This window comes from Cryptomeria japonica, chromosome 11 (assembly GCF_030272615.1).
Source record: "Cryptomeria japonica chromosome 11, Sugi_1.0, whole genome shotgun sequence".
Lineage (NCBI taxonomy): Eukaryota > Viridiplantae > Streptophyta > Pinopsida > Cupressales > Cupressaceae > Cryptomeria > Cryptomeria japonica.
In genome coordinates, this window is record NC_081415.1 from 665,742,533 (window position 1) to 665,767,752 (window position 25,220).

The 25,220-nt window shown below is 37.2% G+C and overlaps 1 protein-coding gene across 1 annotated transcript in view; it reads left to right on the forward strand.

Annotated features, from left to right (window-relative positions):
- LOC131078987 (fructose-bisphosphate aldolase-lysine N-methyltransferase, chloroplastic) overlaps positions 1-23,074 on the forward strand; it is a 137,515-nt gene extending 114,441 nt beyond the window's left edge. Inside the window, exons 13-15 of the mRNA XM_058016851.2 lie at positions 21,820-21,908; positions 22,158-22,306; positions 22,715-23,074. Of these exons, the coding sequence (XP_057872834.2) occupies positions 21,820-21,908; positions 22,158-22,306; positions 22,715-22,876 (400 nt within the window). The 3' untranslated portion in view covers positions 22,877-23,074. The remainder of the gene's footprint in view (positions 1-21,819; positions 21,909-22,157; positions 22,307-22,714) is intronic.
- Positions 23,075-25,220: the final 2,146 nt, after the last annotated feature.

Below are 25,220 nucleotides of genomic sequence, written 5' to 3' on the forward strand. Positions count from 1 at the left end.
ATGGCATTAAGCATCAACTTACCACACCTTACACCCCATAGCGGAACGGTGTTGTTGAGCGCAGGAACCGTACAGTCACTGAGATGGCTCGGTCTATGTTGGAGCATAGAAATGTTCCAAAACACTATTGGGTGGAAGCGGTCTTCACTGCAATCTACCTTCTGAACCGGTCTCCCACAAAGGCCATTAAGAAGATGACTCCAGAGGAAGCTTGGTCTGGCAGGAAGCCCAAAATCAGTCATTTGAAAGTTTTTGGCTCTACAACTTATGTTTGGATTCCAGATGCCACGCGCACCAAACTGGATCCAAAGAGTCAGAAATTGATGTTCAGTAGCTACAGTGACAACCACAAGGCATATCGGCTGGTTGATATAGACACTAATCACCTGATATTCAATCGAGATGTAGTATTTGATGAAGAAAGAGGGCCTTTTCAGCCTTCCTCTCCTGATTTGAGTACTGAGGATCAACATAGACTACTAGAAATAGAATATCATCACTAGTATGTTTGACATACAAATTGGGATCTGAAGGACTCCTTTGAAAGCCTTGATCAATCAAGTACTTATCAATTTTGATGTACCATGCACGAGGAGCCTGTTTGAGGCCATAGAGTGCTTTGACTAGTCTACATACCTGGTGTTCCTTATCGGCAACCTTGAAACCTGGAGGCTGCGTCATTTAGACTTCTTCTTGCAAATCACCATTGAGAAAGGCACTCTTAACGTCCATTTGATGGACTTTCCATCCAAATTGAGCAGAGAGAGCGAGGACAAGCCTAATGGTACTCATCTTGGCTGTCAAATGTCTCTTCATAGTCGATGCCCTCCTTCTGTGAAAACCCTTTTGCCACCAACCGAGCCTTGTACTTATCAAGACTTCCTAAGTGGTGGGCCAAGACCATTGGTGATCTTCATGATGATGAGCTCATTGAGGGTAGATCCGTTAGAGATAAGAGCCAACAACACATAGTTAATTTTGCTCTTATGGCCAACATTCACAGTATTTATGAGCCTCAAACATATACAGAGGCTAAAGGTGTACCTGAATGGGAAAAGGCTATGGCAACGGAGCAACATAGTCTTCTGAAAAACAACACTTGGGTATTGTCTGATCTTCCTCCAGGAAAGAAGCCCATTGGCTGCAAATGGGTGTTTAAAGTCCAATATAAAGCTAATGGAAGTCTTGATAAGTACAATGCTCGGTTGGTGGCAAAAGGGTTTTCACAGAAGGAGGGCATCGACTATGGAGAGACATTTGCTCCCACATTAGGCTTGTCCTCGCTCTCTCAACTCAATTTGGATGGAAAGTCCATCAAATGGACGTTAAGAGTGCCTTTCTCAATGGTGATTTGCAGGAAGAAGTCTGCATGACGCAGCCTCCAGGTTTCAAGGTTGCCGGTAAGGAACACCAGGTATGTAGACTAGTCAAAGCACTCTATGGCCTCAAACAGGCTACTCGTGCATGGTACATCAAAATTGATAAGTACTTGATTGATCAAGGCTTTCAGAGGAGTCCTTCAGATCCCAATTTGTATGTCAAACATACTAGTGATGATATTCTATTTATAGTAGTCTATGTTGATGATCTCATCATTACTGGCAATGCAGCACATCTGATCATGCAGGTCAAATAGAATTTGTGTCAGCATTTTGATATGACAGATTTGGGACTTCTCCATTATTGTCTCGGTGTAAGGTTTGGCAGACTGATAGCCACATATTCATTTCTCAGTCAAAGTATGCCAAGAGCCTACTAGATAAGTTTCGAATGCAAGATTGTAAACTTGCATCTACACCTATGGAGATAGGGCTCAAATTATCAGCCAAATCAGATTCACCTGTAGTGGATGAGTCTTCATTCAGGCAACTAGTGGGCAGCCTCATCTATCTCACCGCCACTAGACCTGACATCAGTTATGCTGTGAGCTATATTTCTCGCTTCATGTCAGCCTCAAAAGTTGAACATTGGATTTTAGCGAAGCGTATGCTTAGATATGTGAAGGGCACTCCTGATTTTGGCATTCTGTATAGCAGAAGCAAAGATCCTAGGCTGGTTGGTTTTACAGACTCAGATTGGGCAGGTTGTGTTGATGACAGAAAGTCAACTTTTGGGTATGTTTTCAGCTTGGGTACAGGTGCAATCACATGGACCAGCAAGAAGCAACAGGCAATAGCTCTTTCCTCGATCGAAGCAGAGTATCGGGGAACTGTTAAGGCAGCATGTGAGGCAATTTGGCTACGTAGGATGCTTGCAGACATGCAAATGTCTCAACCAGGACTTACTCCCTTGTTTTGTGATAATCAAGGGGTTCTAAAATTAGCCAAAAATCCAGTCTTCTATGAGTGGACAAAGCATGTGGAGCTTCATTGTCATTTCATCCGCCAACATGTTGAAGATGGATCAGTGATACTGCAGTACATTCCTACAGAAGATCAGACTGCAGATATCCTCACCAAGTCCTTGAGCCCGGCAAAGTTTCTCAAATTTAGAGGGCAGCTTGGTGTGATAGATAGCATGACCATTAAGGGAGGGTATTAGAATATTTAATTATATTTTAGTCACCTATATTTAGTTCCTTGTTTAATGGTCATTTAGCTTTTTAGTTAATTAGCTTTTAAGCTTTATTTAGCATTTAGCTTTTTCTTTTTAATTAATTAGCTTTTAGCTCTTTAATCTTTTACTTTAACATTATGTTCTAATTATAGAACATCGTCTTGTAACCTCTATATATACTTGTGTATATCGTTCAATGTAATCATCCGATTATTGAATCATTCATTCAATTTATTTTTCAATTCACTGGAATAAATTTGTATAATTATTGCATATAATTTAAGAAATGATATAATTCATGGGTTTGCATATAAAATGGAGAAATAGACAATCAAAAGTGTGAATCCTTCTACTTGCCAGAGTTTGGAGGTCTTAAGATGTAAATTCTTGGAGATTCCTAATGTATTTCTTTTGTTTTGTGTAAACTATAGACTGTCAACTATTATGATTTTTAAGTAAAATCTCATCACAACCAATATAAACTATTTTTCCATGTGAACATGTCCCCAGGGCCTAGAAACCCATCCAGGATGTTCTAGGGATGGGGGACAAAGAATATACATTCCCATCCCTTCCTCTGTTGTTTTTTTTTCTTTCTTTCAATGAAATTGGGGTGTCCCCATATTTTTTTCCTAAAATTGGGAATACTTTGGTAACCCAGGGATGTCAGGGTGTCCTCCCATGTTTGCATCTTTTAAACAACAAAAAATGTGGAAGGTTTCTTATGAGGTTGTTGTGGCTGAGATCAATCTTTCTCAGGTGGTGTAGAGAGGAGAGTGGGGAATCTACAGTTGACAATGCTCATCTGCTAAAATTTGTTGCATGTGATTCCAATACATTTGGATGGGAACTGGGAAGATTTGTCTCTATGATAACCTCCAATTGTACTAAAATGCATTCACAAAGAACGTGTACAGAAGGGCATCCCTGATTACATAACCATTAATGAAAAATGGTGACCCGTTGAATGGAAATCAAACTTGTGATCTCATCTTCTTGGTGGTGGTCAAAGATTTACTGAATTATTTGATGGCTACATAAGAGCTTTGTTCTAGATGATCATTATCCTATGCTTTTGGAGGAAACCCATTGAATCATTCAAAATTAAATTTTTGGTAAGTGATGCCTTCAATGTGTCAATGAGACAAGACAAGCTTACATGAAGCGAGTTAAATTCACTGACATCATAACTGAATCTATTTTAGACTGACAATTATATGGGCTCATGTTTATATTTTTTGTGAATATATTTAAATGTTCACATTTGTTAAATATTGGCTTCTTGTGCTACATTATTTTTAGGTATTTTTATCTAATTGTAGTTTAAGATTCAATAATTAGTTTTATGTATTATTTTAATAACCATCCCTTTTCTTTCCCTAAAATCTGGAAAACAAATTTCGTCCTCAAAACTTGTCACCCCATTCCCAGAACTCTAAAAAATGCTGATATGAATTGACATTTATTTGTACCTATTGCTTCATTTGTATCAACGAATTTAAAGTTTAAACACCTACGCTGTGACCAATTATAAACAAGGTTGCATTGAGACGGGGGTACTTGGAGACTTCGGAGACTGGTACTGGTAATGGTACAACTATTTTTTCAAAATAGGAGACAGGGGTACTTGGAGTCACCATTTTTTTATAATTTTTTTTAATAATTTATAGAAAATCTGAAAATAGGTTTATATTTGTAAAACTAATTATGAATATAGACAATGTATAAGGAAATGGAAGGCAATGGCCCAAACCAATAAGGTGAATATTTCAATGCTGCAAATCCTTTTGCTATTATATGTGATTCTATGTGATAATGTGAATATAGATTATATATATAAGCATATGAATATAGATAGACTCACAAGAATGAAGAAGAAAATGTATATCATAGTAAAATTCCTGACTCTCAAGGATCTAATAGAATTCATCCCCATTGTGCATACTGCAAAGTCTACATAAAGGATTTAAAAGAACAACATCAAGAATATAGAAAATATGAATATCTTTTGAGTTTTGCATCAAATCGCAAATAGTTGAATGGCAAATACTTGTTGTCTTGTTAGCTCACGTTGACTCCTGCCTTGCATTGGCTTATGTTTTCTCTTCTGTGGTGTGTTTATTTTCCAGCTTTCCGGTGCATTTAACTTTTAATTTTTAAGGGTTTTTGTTTTATTTGTGTGGGAGTCAGTGCCTTTTGCATGGGAGATTGTGAGTCTTCCGGAGACCGCAGTTGAAAATCTCTTGCAATTGGAGACATCTGAGGCAAGGTCTCCGGTATTGGGACGCGTCTTGGTCTCCGAGATGCGTCCTAGGGGGGTCAGAGATGGGTCTCCATGCAACTATGATTATAAGCAATATATTTGAAATACAATGTTGTTCAATGTTGTAATGTCCCCTTTTTGGGACATAAGGAAATCGATTTAAATAATTAAGTTTAAGTTGTCAAAACATAATAATTTAAAAGACAACTTAATTTAATTATTTATTTAAGTGACTTCATGTCAACATCAAATTAAAAAATAAAGTCACTTTATTATTAAAGGGGAATTCCAAGAGACAGGTAGAGGATATGTGAAGATTCATAAGGATGTGCTATTTAAGTACACGGAGAGGCTCATTTTGGTATGCTTGGTTTTATGTTTGGAAATTGATTCTCTTGGAGAGTTTCTGGGAAGCTCTAGTTTTCAGCAGGTTTGAGGACGCAAACCCTTGAGCTTGGAGGCAGTGGACAGAAACCCATTGTCATTTGGAGTTATCACGCAGGTGTCTCACATGTGCGTCAAATGCAATTCGCTGGTTGTCCAATCTGACTGTAAATGCTGTAGCTAGGATTGGTAATTTCTGTTGTTGTTCTTCTAAGGATTTTTAATGCAATGTTTATTTCAGTTTCAGAAGTATTATTTCAGTCTAAAATTTAATGAATATCAGTTTAATTTTAGGGTGGATTGAAATCAATTGCATGTGAAATTGTTGTTAAGATTTTTGTGGATCTTTGGATGGAAATTTGGAAATAATATTCGTAGGGGGATATTTCAGTGGTATCAAAGATGTACATCCTGCCAGCCTGTTGGGTAACTATGTTTCTTTGAAGATATTCAGTTCCAAGATTGTTATTTCAGTTGAAGACAAATCTGTGGCAATTAAATATCCTCGGAATTGTATTTGCCTGGAAAAAATAAAGATTCTCTTCTGAGTATTGTATTGGTTCTGGAAAATAATTATTGTTCTGAAAATTGTATTGGTCCCCGATTATTAATTTGGTTCATTGTGCCCGAATGGTTGTTTAATCAATATTTGCCATAGGAGTATTTCTTTGGTTCTATTAAATATTTTGTGTGGCCCGATTTATGGTTTGGGGTAATTATTCTTAAGTTTGTTTTATCATGAGAAATCCCTTTCTGAAGCGGAATTATGAGCCCATTAAGATTTTATTTTTCCTAAGGTTGAAATCACTGGGAATAATTATTTGGGCCAGGAATTTAAAGAATTATTTTCTATCGGCTAAATTGTATAGATGAGAATGAAGATATATACTTTGCCTTGACTATGTTTAACCAAACAAATATTAATATTGGCTGGAAATCGTTGGGTTTTTAAGAAGATTTCGATGCTTCACTATATTGAAGGTGAATAGTATGATTTTGTGATTGAGCTCTAATTATCTTGGTGCATAGTTTTGGATTTCTTCCTGAAATCGTGAGACTCCTTTCTTGAGGCATGTCGGTCTGTTCTTTTGAAGTTCTTCTTGGGTATACATATGCAAGTGACTGGCTACAAGAGTATCGTGGGTAATAAGGATTAAAGAATATAAACATTTGAATCCATTGCAGAGGTTCTGCAATTTATATCGGTCAACGATATCGTTTGCTGAAGCAAGGCAAAGGTTCTTTGATGTGTAAAATCTCTGTTCCTTATATTTTCCTTGGTCGATAGCTTTGAAAGTGATTCATATTTTTTTGGCGTATATTGGCCGCTTCATCACAATTTTCGGCATTAATTAATTCATGGCACAGGTTGTATTTTCTTGACGATTACAGGATGATTTACTGAGAATTGTATTTCCCTTGTGGTGGGTGCTTTTTGTTTAATTTTGAAGCCATCGATTACTACTTGCATAAAAGTGTGAGACGTTTTTTCCACAAAGAGTCAAGCATTGCGACATGGCCCTTTCCAGTCGATTCATAATCATTGTGGTGGAGAATTCATAGATACGTGGGTTTCTTTTCATTGGTTTATTTCTTGGAGACGTTACTTTAGCTGGGCAGGAAGATTGGAGGGAGCCGTTTATTATCTTTTCCAAAATCAGTGAAAATCGCGTGAATCATTTCTGAAGTATCTCTTCTCATCTTGAATAAGGCGTCGTGAAATTATCGACTTTTGTATCGGGAGTTTGATGGTTGTCAGATTAACTGCTAGCATCAGGGTTTTGTGGTATTGCCATTTCCTCGGCCGACGAGCTCATTGGCACTGTGGAAGGAATTGTAACTGATTTGCTAGGGGAATTGTAATTGTTTTGCCAGAACCGAAGATTACACATTAATTGTTACGGTGAAATTCAGGGAAGTTTTGCAGTTCAAGTTCATGTAAATTGTAATGTCACAACGCTGTAACTTTGACTCCAGTTGGCATGACTTTCACTGAATGTGATTAATCTGCAAGGGCTGTGGATTTTATTGATAAAATCGCAGAATCATGTGCTTGGGAAGGTTTTAATCAGGCGCTGAAGATTATCTTTTGGGTGGCACGATTTTGGAGATGAATGTTCATTCAACATCGACAGAGATAACGCCTTCCACAATGGAATACTTGGGGTTGTTAGCGGGTTTGTGGTTGGTGCTGTTTGCATATTCGAGCGCATTTGCTGTGGGTGTGACTAAGCACTGTCTAGGAAATGCGTACAATGCTGTGACTGGCGTGTGGAGTGTGTAGTGAGTTGCAGTCTGCTAGCCGTAGCATAGAGAACCCTGAGACTGGAAAGCGAGTGCAGGAGGAACGCTGGGTGCAAACTACAACCAGTATCACCAGTCGGCTATTGGGTATGCTTCCATAAAGCGCAGCCATATTAGTTTGTGTTAACATTGTATTTGGACTATGAATACATTAGTGGTGCTGCTTGTATGGTATCTGAAGTAACTAAAATTCAGACTGTAGTAGTAGAGTTTGAAGCAATATTTTTCAGAGCTGATCATAGTTGCCATTATAATTATTTTGTGTGTGATTACTACTTTCATATATATATGTTGGAATGCTGTTGTATGTTACAAGATGTAAATCCAAAAAATGCACCAGGACCAACATAACCACAGCGAACACAGAAAATCAGTCTTAATTGATGGACAACCAACTGTTTGACATAATTCCAACAGCAAGTTTGATAGGGAAATTGTAGCACACAGGCCAGCCTATTACAGATCACTAATCTGAAAAAAGAAAAAAAAAACAGACTACATTGAACTATCAAACAGGGTAATCTATTACAGTGGTGAATGTGAGACAACTATTTGACCAAATCCCTTAAGTTCATTCTAGGAAGAAAATTGTGGCAAATAGGGGCAGCCTAGTACAACATAACTCAGGGGCAGCCTATTTGGGTGCTACAGGAAGCTTGATCTCAGTTCAAACTATGGCAGCAGAGGACATTAAACAATTGGCCAGAACACTTCATATAGCAGGCAGCAAGCTCAGTGAACATTCTCAGTCAAGGAATGATGTTTTGAATACTTTGAATAAGGTAGAGGAATGCTTGACTCATGTGGACCAGTCATCCCATGATTTGTTACAGTTGGGTATGTCTCTTGTAGTGGATGCCTTGAAGCAACACAAGTGGCTTAGACATCCAGATCAAGAATTCAAGTTGTTGGTGACTTTCTGCTTATTTGAGATTATGAGGATTACAACACCTGTAGTTCTCTATAAGGATGATACTATGAGAGAGGTTTTACAACTGATTGTGGATAGTTTTCATGGGTTATGTGATGTCAAAGCTCTCTCTTTTGGTAAGAGGGCTAAAATCTTAGATATTATTGCGTGGACTAGGTTGTTTGTCCTTCTGTTGGATCTCCAATGTGATGAGTTGATTCTGCAGGGAGATGCAATCAAATTTGTTAGCTATTTGGAGAGAAGAGATGGTAGTCTCACCTTGTGCTTATGAGTTCTCCAAAGGGTTGATTTAGTGGAAAATTGAAAGGTTCAGGGAACATATGACTGAAAATGAACTAATCTCCATGGGTTTACAGGTTTTAGGATCTCCAAGAGAGCAAGAACCAAATGAGAAGAGAACAGATTTGTTTCAGATGTTAGATGGCTTGGACACTTGATCATATTTGTGAAATTAATAAGGATGAGGCATTGAGGATACATTGCAGCCAAGTGGTAATGAGGGTAGAATTACAGGTGAGAATGCTTCCATGTCTCATGAGGAGAAAGCTAAAATTACAAGCGAAATGGATAATGGCATTCAATCAGCTAAAGAGGATAATTTGAAGGAGGAAACAATGGTTTCAGGTGAGAAGTATTTAAAACTTTTTGTTGGTGACCTAGAAATCAACATATATAATTTTTGTGATGTTGTGAGATCGATGATATGGCTGCTATAGAAGTTAGTAAGTCAGAAATTTAATAAGGGACAGCTCAACTCTTTGATCAATTGGATCAACAACCTCTTGATGTGCAATTTGAAGGAGCATCTTATTGTTTCAGAAGATGAAGTTGTGCAGGTTCTAAGAAGAGAAAATAACACTCATAAATTCATTGAAGACCTCATTTGGAAAACCCAAATTGAGGAAAGGGAAAAAAGAATGGCAATTGGAATCAATAGTACACACCTTCACACCATCAAAGAGGCACTAGGAAAGATGAAGTGAGATTATTTAAAATTGCTCAAGGATAGATATCTTGCTATTAAGTTTGCAGAAGATAAGGAGAAGGAGGTGGATGAGCTTTGCTTACAATTGAGTATGATGCATTATAAATTATCTAAATCAGAAAATCAAACTTCTACTATAGTGACACTTAAGGAAGAAGCTAATCTTAAGAGCATGGAGATGATGCAAATCATTGAAGGTATCAACACTATTGGTAGGGACGAAACAATTCTCAATGTTCTTGCCATTTGTTATACAAATGAGAACAATGAAGAGCAGAAGGACCAGCAAGGAAACAAACCCATAAATTTTGATGATGAAAAAACAATTTGCAGCAGTGAAATGGCTATGACAAGGTATACAAGTAGATTTCAGAGTAGTTTCAATCATGGGACAGCGGTTACTTATGAGCTTCCAAATTTGGAAGAAGTCATGCTTCAAGATGATGAGAAGCAGGACTTTACCAGCTCTGAAGTTTCACTTAATGGTGATCAACCCATGGGTGAAGAAGTTAATTTTATTGATGACACTTGTAGTGAATCAGACTTTCAAGAGTTATCAGTGTTGGGTAGTGAAGGCATACATACCTCAATCTTGAGACTGTCATCTATTTCTCTTGATAGGGCAGTGGTATATTTGTTGCTTGGTGACTTCATACTCTTTGATTTCTTATGGACTGGTGGCTGTCCTAGTTGGAATCATATAGCACTTCTTGATTTTGCATTAGCAACTCGGCGGTATGGGAGTGTTGAAGGATGATTCTCTTGGACAAAGATGGAGTGTGAGAGGTTTTTCTTTGATTGGCATTGGTTTGGTGACATGTCTAAAATCATGTATGTTGCTGATCAGAGTTATGGCAGCGAGTTTGGGTATTCCTTCATGTTGGTTTATGGGCATGAGGGTGTTGATTTTAGACTTTCAGATTTGAACTATACTCAGAAAATTGAAGTTAATTACTAAATCAATATATTTGTTGTTTAGTTTAATTACTTTCAGACTTAGACATAAAAATAAATTGAGCAAAATGAACATGACACACAAATACCCTGGGAAAACCTCCTAGGAGGAAAAACCCAGCCAACAGATCCTCAGATTTGACTATGAATTATATCCAATTGTAATAGTACATTACTTAGCTTGTAGCTTTGATGTGGCACACCAATTTGTCTAAGCCTTTTACACAGCAATACACCTCTTGAATTTGTTTTGCATATAACAACAAGATGACCTTCAGATGAACAGATCTGGAAATTGTCTTTGGCTTCACATATGTCTTGCAATTCGCATCTTCTATTGAAGTTCACCCTTGTATTAACAATCGCCTCAATGCACACTTCCTTCACTTTGCATTTAGAATTCTTTCTTTTTGATTTTCGCACTTGCAGAATGATTATCGCATGTGATGTAATTGTGTATTGATGAGGTCAAGTAGTTGTTTATTTATACGAGGCAAGAGGACCTATTTGAGGTCGGCTTGGTGCTGATCCTTTTTATTTATTTTATTACTTTATTGGGTCGGCCCTATTAGAGGGAACACGTTTCCCTTTTGAGTGGCATGTGTCTTTTAGTTATAGGGTCGACCCTATTAGAGGGAACACGTTTCCCTTTATTGTGGCGTGTGAGAGGGTAGAGAAGGGCCCAACCCTTGGCGGATTCCAATGTTGCCTTAAGGCAATTGGAATCCACATTCTACCTAGTTACAATCAACACTCCCTCTTAATTAGGGAGAAAGATAATCTTACAACCAGGTTACAAGATTAGGGCCCAGCCCTAAGTAATACATACAATGTTTAAATTGTAATCCGAACTTAGCTGTCAACTTCAAATACTCCTTAGAGAGGATCACAACAAGTAGCCACAAATAGTAGCCCATAGTATCCATCTTGTACTGCCTGTGGAGGGTGAATCCAAAACTTTAACATGCACACTTGCAAGTCATGAATACATACACAAGTATGCATGCACATCATGGAGTCTTTCCATGCTATCCATCACGCATATCCACCATTCATTGCCTTTATCTCAGTTTTCTCCCAAAAAAGAATGTACCATCATAATCTTCCATCTTGCACCCAAGCATAGAGTGGAGTTACATAACCATTGTCCTCCATCTTTCACACAAGCATAGAATGAAAACATAGTCCTCCATCTTGCACACAAGCATAGAATGGAATCTAATAAACATAATCCTCCATCTTGCACACAAGCAAAGAATGGAATAAACATAATCTCCATCTTGCACACAAGCAAATAATGGATCCACCTTACATTGCTCGCAGAGGGTGGAGAGGATCTTTTCTGCCATCTTACATTGCCCGTAGAGGATGGTTACATTTGATCTTCTCCCTGAGAAGAGTACAATACCACCTTGCATTGCTTGTAGAAGGTGGTTGATACAACACAATGTATCACTGAGGTTGAGACTCCCTCTCAACCAAGACGATGTTCTCCACAGTACTCAAGCTTCAAGAGACTTGGTGAGAACATCTGCAACACATGATTGTCCTGCCATAAAACACTGAATTGTCAGATATCTCTATACAACCCTGATAATAAATCAAAACAACATAACAAGAATTTTGAGAAACCACACTGCTTCAATGTAACACTTGCAATAATGTATTTAGCTTCAGCAATACTCAATGCAACTGAGGACTGTTCCTGTAGGTCCAAGAGATCGCAGCGAGTGAATACTTGAAGTGTTTTCCTTGTCCGTAACACTTCTTGACCAATCTGAACCTAATTAGTCTTCTAATGTGATGGCAGCTTCAGCCCATAATCAGATGTCTTGCAAATATATCAAGATATGCTTGGCTGCAACAATATGCTTAGCTTTGATTAGTTGAAGCACTCACCAATCAACCTACCTCTATTTAGATGAATCTGCAAAATCATAGTTAGCTGCAGACATACTCAACTTCTTCAAGTTAGTTTCCATATAGGTTTACAATCCATAATTCTAATATATCAATAGAAAACTTGACTTAGAATAATTTCATTAGATCCTTGCCACACTTCTAACCTAGAAGTAATGCATTTTAGATTTAGATCTTCCATCTCAATTTTGAGCTAATTCTTTCTTATATCAAATTATGAGACTATCTTTATCAGTTAGTTAGATCATCCACTTAAAAAATCAGAATTAACATTTCAAATATTTTAAAGAACATGCTAGAATCTTTACAAAACCCTAGGCTTATCAAGTAATTGTCAATTCTTTCATACCAAGAGTTTTATTGAAGATCACAAGGCTCCCTCGTAATCCTCAATATCAGACTGATAGCCAAGCATCATAGTATCATAAGTATTCATAAACAAGGATGAGAAATGCCAACTTCATCTTTTATGAATTGGACCCATGGCGTAATTATGATTATGACATATCTTCAAACTTCTTCTAATTGAGTGTGAAGATCCTTATGCCTTATTTCAAAGCTCCCTGTGAAGCCACATCAATCCAAGCTTATGGATTTCTGATGTCAGTATGGCCTTGGCCCTCGCTATACATCATCTACTATATGAGGTTATATAAAAATGACCTTGGGTGAGGATCACAACATTCATGATAAGTTAGATGCATCCCTTTAACAATATAACCAATGATACATAGAATGCTGAGATGATATTTAAGTGACACAAATTAAAAAAAGCCAGCCTATAACATACAACCTGAAACTTGTACATCACCATACAGGTTATAACAAAAATCTAATTTTCATGAAGGATGTACAAAGAAACTCGTAAGGGTTAAGTCATGTTCATTTTCTGCCTCCCCAGGGTTTACACAGATTTGAGAGTACATGCATTCAACCATTAGTATGACCTAATAGAGTTTACAATTAGCTCACAAAAGTACGATAGTTATCAACTAGAACAATTCTAATTCAGCAATTGAAGATATAGTGTATATCATTAATTTCCATAATACTTCACACTTCATGATAACAAATACTCAACTGAAAAGTCAGTTTTATGTAACTATTATAGAATCATTCAATTGATAGTCAAAACTCAATCAGATCATAGATGAAGAAGTACTAATACCTTTTAGTAATGAAGTACCACATGATGGTGACATAGAATGTTTACAAGGAGAGTGAAGTATACTTACCAATGAAGATACTAACCAAGCAATGATAGTGAGAGCCTGATAGAGAACTATACTTCCATGAATCAATAGCAATTAGTAAGCTGCAGTATATATAATCAAAATGACAAACCAGCTAAGGTTGATACATAACAACCTATAATGTATGCTTTCAAATCATAGGGCTAGAGTCAAGCTACCACGGTGCCATAGCTCATGGCATTCACTGAAGCTATCAACGATACAGCTAACTATGCATGGAAGGTCAACGGGAGAGATCTTAACATTAATATATGGTTGGTAACTAAGTTGTCCCAAAATGGTGCAGGAAGGACAATATACTACTATCTTTTCCAATCCTATATCTTGAACATAATTTATCATGTAAGAATGAAATGTTGCAATAGTATTCAACAATAAATCTGCGAGAATAACCTTGCAACCTAAACAGTAACTAGACTTCCAACAATATTCAGTTAACTTGTAGATTCAAAATTGTCAGATGAAGCATGCAGATTCAGAACATTAGCTCAGAGAATTTATTCGCTTAATTCAACAATTTTAGATTCAATTCAGATCTTAAACACTACATAAATATGCAGCCCAACGAAATAATAAGCCCTTAACAACAACCTTAATTAACCAAGAACCCTCTTATAATATTCGGTTTAACAAGGACTAAATAGGGATTCTTTAACAAGTAGTAAATATAAGAATCTCTCAATAAGATGACTTTGATGACAATGAAAACATTAATGTTAAATGAACGAATCTCTTATTTTAAATTATTGAGAGAATACACTTGAATGTGCCAGTTTCACTATCGACTTGACGAAGACTTCCACACAAATTGTAAATACTACCATGCAGGCTTCTCCATTGGTCGAAGGTGAATCATATCCGAATTGTTGCAAATGCGCCCTCATTTGCATTAGGTTCGTTGATCAATGAAACTTGTTTCTAGCCTAAGGAAGATGTTCACAGTTTGAAGACCTAATTCATTGATCAACATGCCATAACCTAATTCTTTCTTTTGGTTTCAGTGTTGCTTCAGATCTGATTTCTATTTGGACCTGTCACCAAAGAAGGAAGGAACAAGAGACTGAAATTACATGATTAAATCTGATCACTGGTTAGTACGAACCTGGCTCTGATACCATGTTGATTTTAGACTTTCAGATTTAATCTATACTCAGAAAATTGAAGTTAATTACTAAATCAATACATTTGCTGTTTAGTTTAATTACTTTCAGACTTAGACATAAACATAAATTGAGCAAAATGAACACGACACACAAATACCCTGGGAAAACCTCCTAGGAGGAAAACCCCAGCCAACAGATCCTCAGATCTGACTATGAATTATATCCAATTGTAACAGTACATTACTTAGCTGGTAGCTTTGATGTGGTACACCAATTTGTCTAAGCCTTTCACACAACAATACACCTCTTGAATCTGTTTTGCATATAACAACAAGATGACCTTCAGATGAACAAATATGGAAATTGTCTTTGGCTTCACATGTCTTGCAATTCGCATCTTCTATTGAAGTTCACCCTTGTATTAACAATCGCCTCAATGCACACTTCCTTCATTTCGCATCTAGAATTCTTTCTTTCTGATTTTTGCACTTGCAGAATGATTATCGCATGTGATGTAATTGTGTATTAATGAGGTCAATTAGTTGTTTATTTATATTAGGCAAGAGGACCTATTTGAGGTCGGCTTGGTGCTGATCCTTTTTATTTATTTTATTACTTTATAGGGTCGGCCCTATTAGAGGGAACACGTTTCCCTTTTGAGTGGCATGTGTCTTTTAGTTATAGGGTCGACCCTATTAGAGGGAAAACGTTTCCCTTTGCTGTGGCATGTGAGAGGGGAGAGAAGAGCTCAGCCCTTGGCGGATTCCAATGTTGCCTTAAGGCAATTGGAATCCGTATTCTACCTAGTTACAATCAACAGAGGGGGTTCATTTTCATCTTGTCTAGTTGTTCTACATGCATGGATGGTTACTTCAAGGTGATTGGTTGACAGATTCTTTCAGTACTTATAGCAGGTTCTACAGATTGATATGGGATCCAGGTAGTGATATGTTTGGTGCATTGGCTCTTGTGGACCAAGCTATGCTGCTACACTGTGGGTATACAGATGTTTTAATCAATGTGGCACAACAAATTTGTAGAACAGTGTTCCTGAGGATGGTTTGGGATCTTGGTATTGGTATGCAGATTCATGATTTCTTGAGGACAAGCAATCTTTAAGGAGGGAGGACTATAATGCTCCCTTTTTGGGACATTCGGAAATTCATTTAAATAATTAAGTTTAAGTTGTCAAAACATAATAATTTAAAAGACAACTTAATTTAATTATTTATTTAAGTGACTTTATGTCAACATCAAATTAAAAAATGAAGTCACTTTATTATTAAAGGGGAATTCCAAGAGACAGGTAGAGGATATGTGAAGAGTCACAGGGATATGCTATTTAAGTACATGGAGAGGCTCATTTTGGTATGCTTGGTTTTATGTTTGGAAATTGATTCTCTTGGAGAGTTTTTGGGAAGCTTTACTTTTTAGCAGGTTTGAGGATGCAAACCTTCAAGCTTGGAGGCAGTGGACGAAAACCGATTGTTAGTTGGAGTTATCACACAGGTGGCTCACATGTGCTTCAAATGCAATTTTCTGGTCGTCCAATCCGGCTGTAAATGTTGCGGATGAGATTGGTAATTTCTGTTGTTGTTCTTTTGAGGATTTTTAATGCAATGTTTATTTCAGTTTCAAAACTATTATTTAAGTATAAAAATTAATGAATATCAGTTTAATTTGAGGGTGAATTGAAATCAATTGCATGTGAAGTTGTTAAGATTTATGTGGATCTTTGGGTGAAAATTTGGAAATGATATCCGTAGGGGGATATTTTAGATGTCTTCATATTGTTTTGAGTTGAGTGGTATCAGGTTGTGTTACATTTCTACTATTTTCTCACTATTGTGAACCCTCCACAAAATGAGTTGTTCAAATAAACTTGGCTGACATCGCTTTCTGTTCAAATTTCAAGCTACGAGCACCTTAAACCATAGATCACAAGCTCAGACTTGGAGAGTACTCCGCAAGACCAAATTTTTTGATTTGACAACTTAAAAAGTACTAAAATTTCTTATAAAACACTTTTTGTTGTTGCAAAAGTCAATTACAAAATGTATCAAATGAGTCTTTAAACCACAAGGAAGTGGTTTCTATTAAATTTGAGTATTGATTACACGGGATTACAAAATGGCATCATCATACGAAGTCAGATAGTGGAATTGGATACAATAGCTAGCTACTAACAATAACTATTATGGATTTTTGATGATCGCAACTTAGACATTACAAGTTTTCACATCTTCCTCTTCGCCACCCTAGTGAAAAACTGGGAGATAGAGGTTATGGTCCTTGCATTCAATTCTGGCTCCTTGCTTGGCGTAGAAGATTGTACATGTGGGTCTTGTTGTGACCAAATCACACATCACCCCATTCCAAATGGGGACCCCGTACATTTTTGATGCTCTTGATCTTTTGGCTGTGGTTGTTTGGGTCTTCTCGCAACAATCCCTTCGGTCTCCTCAGGTTTGCAAATGTTTTGGCGATTTTTGATCAAGTCTACAAGTGTTTTGAGCGAATTTAGCTAAGTCTGGAGCTTGTTTTGTCTATTTTAGGGTTTTTGCCCTTCAAACTTCGATTTGAGGTCATTTTCTTCAGGTTTTGGAAAATTTGAACATAGCAATGAAGTCAAGACCCTTGAAGGAAGCTATAGTGAAATTTGAGCGAATTTTGAGCTCTTACTCTTCTTAGTAAGTCTATTTTTAGTAAGTTTTACTACATCTCGAATTGGCCTAATTTTGCCTTTAAACAAACTTACTATTTTTAGCAGTTTCTATTTTTAGTAAGTGTCACCCTGTCCTGGTTTGCCCGAATATGATGTTTGGAAGTACTTATTATTTCTAGTAAGTATATTTTTGGCAGGTCTATCTTTGGCAGTTGACAAGACACTGATGGTAGAGCATTCCTGAAAATCCAAGTTCCAAATTCAGAAAGCTGAAAAAGTAGACAATTGATAAAAAAAATGGCTAAGTTTGGAATTCTTTCCTAAATTGGAAAAGGCATGAAAAATTACTCTAAGGCATGGAAAGTTTTCCCTCCCATGAGAAATCCACCTCAGTCCAAAAGTGGCTCCTTCATCTAAAATTCCTTCCTTCTTGATGAAATGTGCTCTAGATAATGCATGGGGCTAAAGTAAGTTGGAGGAGGATTTTCTTCCTCTAAGACAAATTCTTGTTCCATAGTCAAAATGCACTCTAGGTTGGAGATGGGCGCCAAATGCATGAAGAGGAGGAATTTCCAAAATTCCTCAAATTCCTTCACACCCCTCAAGGAGCGCTCTTGGAGAAGGTTGGGCGCTAAAATGATGATGAGGAATTTCCTCCCTAGACAAAAAATCCTCCACTCTAGTCAAAATGCATTCCAAGCCATGTGTTGGGTGCAAATCCAAGGTGAAGGGGGAAAGCACACACACAAAGAAATTTCTTCCTCTATGTTGAAATGCGCTTAAGGCAAGGATGAGGCGCCAAAGTCCAGACAAGGAGGAAACTTCTCCAACTCAAAACCCTCTTCCACAGGCAAAATGCGCTTAAGGCCGAAATTGGGCGCCAAAATGGGGTCAAGGGGGAATTCTCCTCCAAGTCAAAATTCCTTCATCACAAGAGAAATGTGCTCCAAGTTAGAGGAAGGGTGCTAAAACATGATCAAGGAGGAAATTCCTCCATGCCCAAAATTCCTTCTCCAGCTAGAGATTGTGCCCAAGTCAAGTGATTGAGCACCAAAGTCAGTACAAGGAGGAAATTTATCCTTCAACCAAAATTCCTGCTCCATCTAGAAAATGTGCTCCAGGAAGGTGCATGGGCGCTAAACATTGGTCATGGAGGAATTCTTCTTTTTCTCCAAATTCCTTCCTCCCTTGCAAAATGCGCTTTGGACAAGGCATGAGTGCCAAAACTACCCCAAGGAGGAATTTTCCTCTTTGAGGAAATTCCTTCATTCCTCATGAAATGCGCTCCAGGTTGGTGGTTAGGTGCAAAAGCAAGGCTAAGGAGGAAAATTTCAAAGTTTCAAAATTCCTTCCCTTCAATGAAATTACGCCCAAGGACAAAGGAAGAATGTGAAAATCATGAGAATGAGGATTTTTTCATCCTCAATCAAAATTTCTTCCTCAAGGTGGAAATGTGCCCAAGGTGAAGAATTTCACAAAGAAAATTGGCTAAGTATGAAGATTTTCTCTCTCCAGAACTCCGTACAGGATTCTTTCACAAGTGGAAAAAATTGTTAAAATTCTTCCAAGGCGGGAAAATTTCAAGTGATGAGAACACTTCAATTCTAGAATTCAAACTAGAAACTGTGGCAAGTGTCTCCATAGGAGAGTTGGAAGCCATCATAGCTAGGTTCATCACATTTGCCATAATTGAACGGAATAATGGTCATCCAATTTTGGACGAGAATCTATTAATTGCATGAGGGCATGATGGAGCCTTTATAGCTAGTGGACATTTTGATTGAGTGGTGGCATATTCAATGCATGGCAGTCGCCATATTTGAGGAGGTAGTGGCCCATTAATGCATGATGGGCGATTGTGAATGTAGTGGTGCATTTAATGCATTATGGATGCCATTTTTGGGAGTAAAGGGTAATTAATAGATAGTGGTGTGATTCCTCATTAATGTTTATTCCCACTACTTGGCGTTATATTTGGGAATCTCTTGGTCAAGCCCTTGTTAGGGTTTTGCATGTTTAATCTCAGCCATTGATTGGTTTGTAATCTGGGCCGTCCATTTTCCTCTTGGAGGCCTATAAAAGGGGTTTACCCCTTCATTTGTAATAGGAGGGAGATTTGTATGAGATTATTGTGATAAGTTTCTGAAATAATAATAGTGAAGCATTGGCTTTTGGTGTTCACTTGTGTTGTTTTAAAACTTGCATGGTTTCACCTTCCTCACTTCGTTTAGATTTTCTTTAAGTATTTAGATGAATGAGATAGATTACATTGCTTTGTGATGAGATCTTATGCTCATACCTTTTGCTGGTAGATGATTTCTATCCGTAGTGCAAGGTTGGACTGAGCTATTATACATGCGTTCTTAACCTAAATTATTGGATGAACATTGTTCTTTGATGGTGTTTGTTGATGGTTTAAAATCTTACAAGCACAACCCTTGAAGATTACACCTCCTTTATTTAGTTGTCTAATAGTGGCGAACTAATGTGTGGTTGATCTCGCTTGAGCTTTGTTATCTGTTAAGTTCTTAGATTTAGTTTAGTCCTTCATTGAAAAAGTCCCAAAAAAGAGTTATCCATTGCCAAATCATTCACGAAAATCTCCTTGAAGTCATAAGATTGTCTAAGTCTTCTTCAAGTGTGTGTAAGTCACCTTGGATTACCAACAACATCAACCAAACGAGTCTATATCCATCATAAATTCGCTAGTACGCAGTTGGAACCTTGGAGTCATTGTATGATCTTCCTACAATCTTAGCATACACATGATTTTGATCAAGATAGGATAAAGTGACCGTTGGAACTTTATTCTGTGATGGTGTGGTCACAAAACACCAACCAACACGTCCACCATGTTGGTAGATGGCAGTGGCTCCTCCTCCACCATATCAATGTCATCCAATCCAATCTCCCATGCTTCTACTGCAGCCAAATCCTCTATAGCTTGCCTCTTGAAAGTAGCAATCTCATCCTCTGAAAACGAGGAGGCCTCATGATCATCATCCTACATAGTCGAGTCACTGTAGAGAGCAATGCCATCTAAATCAATAAGTTCATCTGGCTGGTCCTGCACCTTTCTTGTGCAAAGTTGAATGTTATATATTACAAAAACAAGATCATCGAGGCATTGTTGAGTTAACTTATAATGCTTCTTCATGTGAATGGCATCAAACAAACTCTAGTTGTGCTAATGGCCAGAAGCATTACAGTTTGAGACAATTTATAGGGCTAGCCTTTACAAATTTGGGGTATTTCCACCCCAATCTTCCCACCAAGAACCTGCAAATAAGATATTCAAGTTTTTGTAAATAAACAATATTCTATTAATAACTGTCTTCAACCTGCAATGAAAAAACTGATGTTTGCAACAAAATGAGGAGAAATGATCTAACTTTATGTTTTCAAACTCACTTTAGGGTTTTATTTTTGTTTTTTAAGTGGCAGATTTTAAAATTTTATGAAATTTTGCAAAAAAAAGATGTTTTTTGGGCCGCCAAATGCCTGGGTTTGACTTGGGTTCGCCTGGGTTTGCTCTGGCCAAACCAACCCTTCCAAACACGAACCCTAGACGGACCCACAGGCAGATCAGACCAGGACCAGACCGGACTGGAACCAGGGGCCCAGATCAGCGAACCCTGCAACTTAGGTTAAATCTATTGGCTGCAATTGTTATTTGCTTGGCTTTGTGTTTGAGCATTGAATTAATTTCTCCTAGACTTTGATGTTTTATAGCTTCGAGGAATGGCCAGTGGCTATGGTCTGTGGATGAATTTCTCTCACGCCTTCATCAGTAGCTGATCTTCTGAGCAGATAATTTGCATCCTATGGCATCTTATTTCTTCCATCCAAGTATGGATTAAATGGGTATGTTAGTGTATATCTGAATGTTATTGTAATAGTTCTTTGTTGGGCAAAAGATGATCTAACTACTAATGCTATATCTTGTCTGAATGAAGAAAGTGATAATTAAATTAACCAAAAGGTTTGCTTTTTCCTGTTATAGATTTTTTACTGTATTGACTTAAGAATGATTTGTATTTTGACTTTTTGTCTTTGTTTGCTGAAGTTATGCGATCTGCAAAATATCACTGTTGAATGGGTACACTAACAAAAATTATTCTTTTTCTTGATTGTTAGAAATTCCTACATGTTACAGCATTGATTGGTTTTTTCCAATCAGTTTTTATTTCTGTAAGAAAGAGTTATAAGGAATTGTTGGCTATGATCTTTTGATAATTTCCTTCTACATTACTTAAAAATCTGCCCTTGATTCTGACCTCTCAAACACTAGCCATTGTATTAGTTAACTTTTGTTGTTCCTCAAATTTATAACCAAGTTTAAGAACAAAGATGTTTTTCTGTGTATTAAATAGAAAGGCACAGGGCACTTGTACTGGCATTTATCACAAGCTCATCTTTGCAGATAGTAGAGATTATCAGGAATTCAGCATCTTATCTTAATTGCCTTTTCTGGGGTCATTTTTGTTTGTTTGTGAGCTAGGGAAGTGAGATCTCCAACTGGACGAGGGAAGGGCATTCCTCACTCGCTAAGAGCTTTTTCTCGTGTACTGTGTGCTTGTTCAACCAAAGGTACAGCTCAAATTTTAGTGAAACTATTGTTTGAAAGTTTTGTGTGATTGTTTGAGTACGGAGTTTAGTTTCTTTCATTCTCAGGGCAGCTTCCATTGTTATGTATGACATCTGGAATGCTTAAAAAAATGTCTGTTCATTATATGCAGTGTTGCAGCAACATTTATGTTTATTCCAAGGGTCATCGTAGATTTAGTTAAATTAGAGGTTTTCTTACATGATTTATTTTGATATCCTCTTGATGGACAGAACTGGCAGAAATGGCTACAGAAGCAGCTGCTTATGATGGTAGGTTGGCTCGCCGACCATTAAAAAATAGAAGTAGAGAGATACAAGCTATGGCTTTGCTGCTTGCACGGATTGAAACATTGATTCAACAGCATGTAGCTTCTATCTTGGTAAGACCTTTCTACCATGAAGTCCTGGAGGTCTTTTATTGACATTAAATGTTTAAGAAGCAACTAATCTGCAATATGTCATGCAAGTAGATTTTGGTCAATGATTGATCTGGTGGTCTTAGTTGATAGGCCTTATCCTATTTTGTTCCAGAGAATTGATTTTGTTTGTTAGTTTGATTATTTGCCTTATCTTTGTCTGATTTAACCCTCTCAAAAATGCCATAGAAAATCCTGTGTCTAATATTGATTTATGTAGTTCAATATGTACTTTTACATCATCAAGTGTATGCAAAGGCTTAGAGGTATAGATCTTCTGTTGCTCTACAGGTTTTTGGATGGAATAAACCTGCTTTACATAAACTGTCTTTTGTAGGTAGTTTATATTTCTGAACTGTTTGCATTGTTCAGACTTTGCAGTTTATGGAATCCTGCAAAGTAAAGGACAGTCAGCTGCACATTCGGCATGAGCTTGCACAATCCCTGCTAGGTGGAGAATTGCGTGTCTTGCAATCTGCTTCTGCATGGCTTAAACACTACTGCACAACTTTATCTTTAAGAAAGCAGATTTGATGGTCAATTCATATTTTTTCATATGCAGAGAAGGCTCTCATCTTTAGCACACGCATGTTCACCATTTTAATGCAGAGTGGTACTTATTTTTGTTGAAGTGAATCTTTGGTTATTATCATTGTATTCTTATCAATGAATGTGGTGATTGTGCCTTATGCGAAATGAGTGATGTTAGCTGTTGCATTTTGCTGATGTCAACCGAGTCTCTGTTCGAACTTGTAGTTTCACATTGATTTTATTTAATGAGTGTTATTATAAAGAGTTAACTGGCATCAAAAGACAGTGATATCTTTCTGTATAAAGAAAACATAGCAGGGTTAAAATGCTATTAAGTACGTTGTAAGTTAGATTTTCGAGAAAGAAAAGAAACCAATTCTAATATAGAAACACCACTAATGCAATGATTAGAAGCCTTACTCGATTAGGATGAATGGCCAATTGTATGCACCAGAGAAGAATATTTGTTGTAAATGGTGAATAAGCTAGACACAGACATACACTAGTGATTTCCATTGTATGCTCAGGATGTATGCCTGAGATGTCTTGCGGCTAGGGGATAAAGCCTGATCAAGTTGACCATGATGCTATAGTAACTGAATGTTGATGTCTTTTGGCTCTCAAAGAAGGGGTGTGATACGAATGCCAGTGAGGTTCAATGTTCAAATGGATTACAAAATGGTCAACGGAGTTGCATCCTCACTGCACTATAGATCTATTGCCGCCATCTTAAAGATATGGGATGTGATTGATGCTTCAGGCAAAATCAATTTTGAGGATTCAATTAACTAGTTGTTTTTGTTAAATTCTACCTAGAAAGCAAGAAACAAAACTTGCAGAAAAAAAGCATCAGGAATGAAATTATATTAACTCATTGTTTTATTTACAATCAGTTGAATGCATGATTTATACAAAACTTGAACCAACACACGAACATAAATCATGCATAAATTGTTGAAATAGAACTAGAGAGACGTAAACTCCTCAGTTGGATCAGAATGGAAGAGGCTCCTTTGTTAGCTTAGCCAAATAAAGCATGCAACCAAAGCTTCGCTGTTCTGATTAACATGCAACTACAATTGCACCTTCAGTCACATCATAAATCACGGTAGGAGATAGACAGTTTGAAAGTTGCGCTAACACCCCCCCTTAAGTCTAACTAAGGAGACAACTTAATGAAATTGAAGAGGAAGGAGGGAAAACCCAGTGGGAACAAAACCCCCCTTCAAAATTACAAGAGATGCAACTAATGAAGTGCAAAAGAACATATTTTGAGATACAAGAAAAGTGTGGACAACTGTTGAATGATAACTGTCATAGTGCTGAATGAAGAACCTCCTCAAAAGCCAAGATGATGATCAAGATAAAAAATCTGTATGAGTGCCCCCAACAACACTACTCGGCAAAACATGGTTTATGGGTCGGACTTTCACCCTAACACATACCAATCATAAAATTTTCAAGTGTTAAACACCAAGTTTGAATGTTGAAGAAAAGTAGGTACATTCTAAATGTTGAGGTTCAGCCCTACCTTATACCTTCTACCAACAAAATACTGAACATTCAACTCTTGAGGGCCAAAGTTAGATTCACTCTTTTAGGTTGACATCTATGACCATAATTTTAACTATCTCATTCTTGCTTAATCAAAACAACCTTTGATATCAACATATTAATGCATCAACAACCTTTAACGTCATTGACACCGAATCCAACAAACAAAGACAACATCAACCTTTGACATCAATGACAACATTTCCAACAATCTCCCCCTTTGTCATTGATAACAACCATTATTTGCAATGCTCTCCTTTTTTGTAACTCTGCCCTTGATTGTATCTCTTCCCCTTTGACATTGTAGAGTGAAAAACAAACCACTATGAATGGTAATCAAACCCCTTAAGGATTTGAGTCCCAACTCTCCACTTAGAACAAACCCTCGGGTAACTATGACCTCTGAGTTTGTTTATTGTTTAAGTTGAATGAACATTTACATAACTATACTAATTAATTAAGCTATTTAGTTCACTAAAGACGAGAGTAAAGGTCACAAAGACCTTTTAGGCATCACTATGAGATCTTTGTCCAAGATGCATGCACGAGTCTAGGACAATAGTGCGACACACAAACATCATATTTGAACATAGAGACTAGTACTAGAAAGGACATAATGTGATGTACTCTATTTTGGGAACTAAATATGACGACAGTATAGAATATAAAGAGATGCTAAATAGAACCAAAGCAATGAAAAAACTAGGAGGAAGCAAAGGGATATCACCAACAACCACGAATGAAGCTCCAACAAAGGCTACAATCTTCTTCACTAGATCCTACACACATAAGA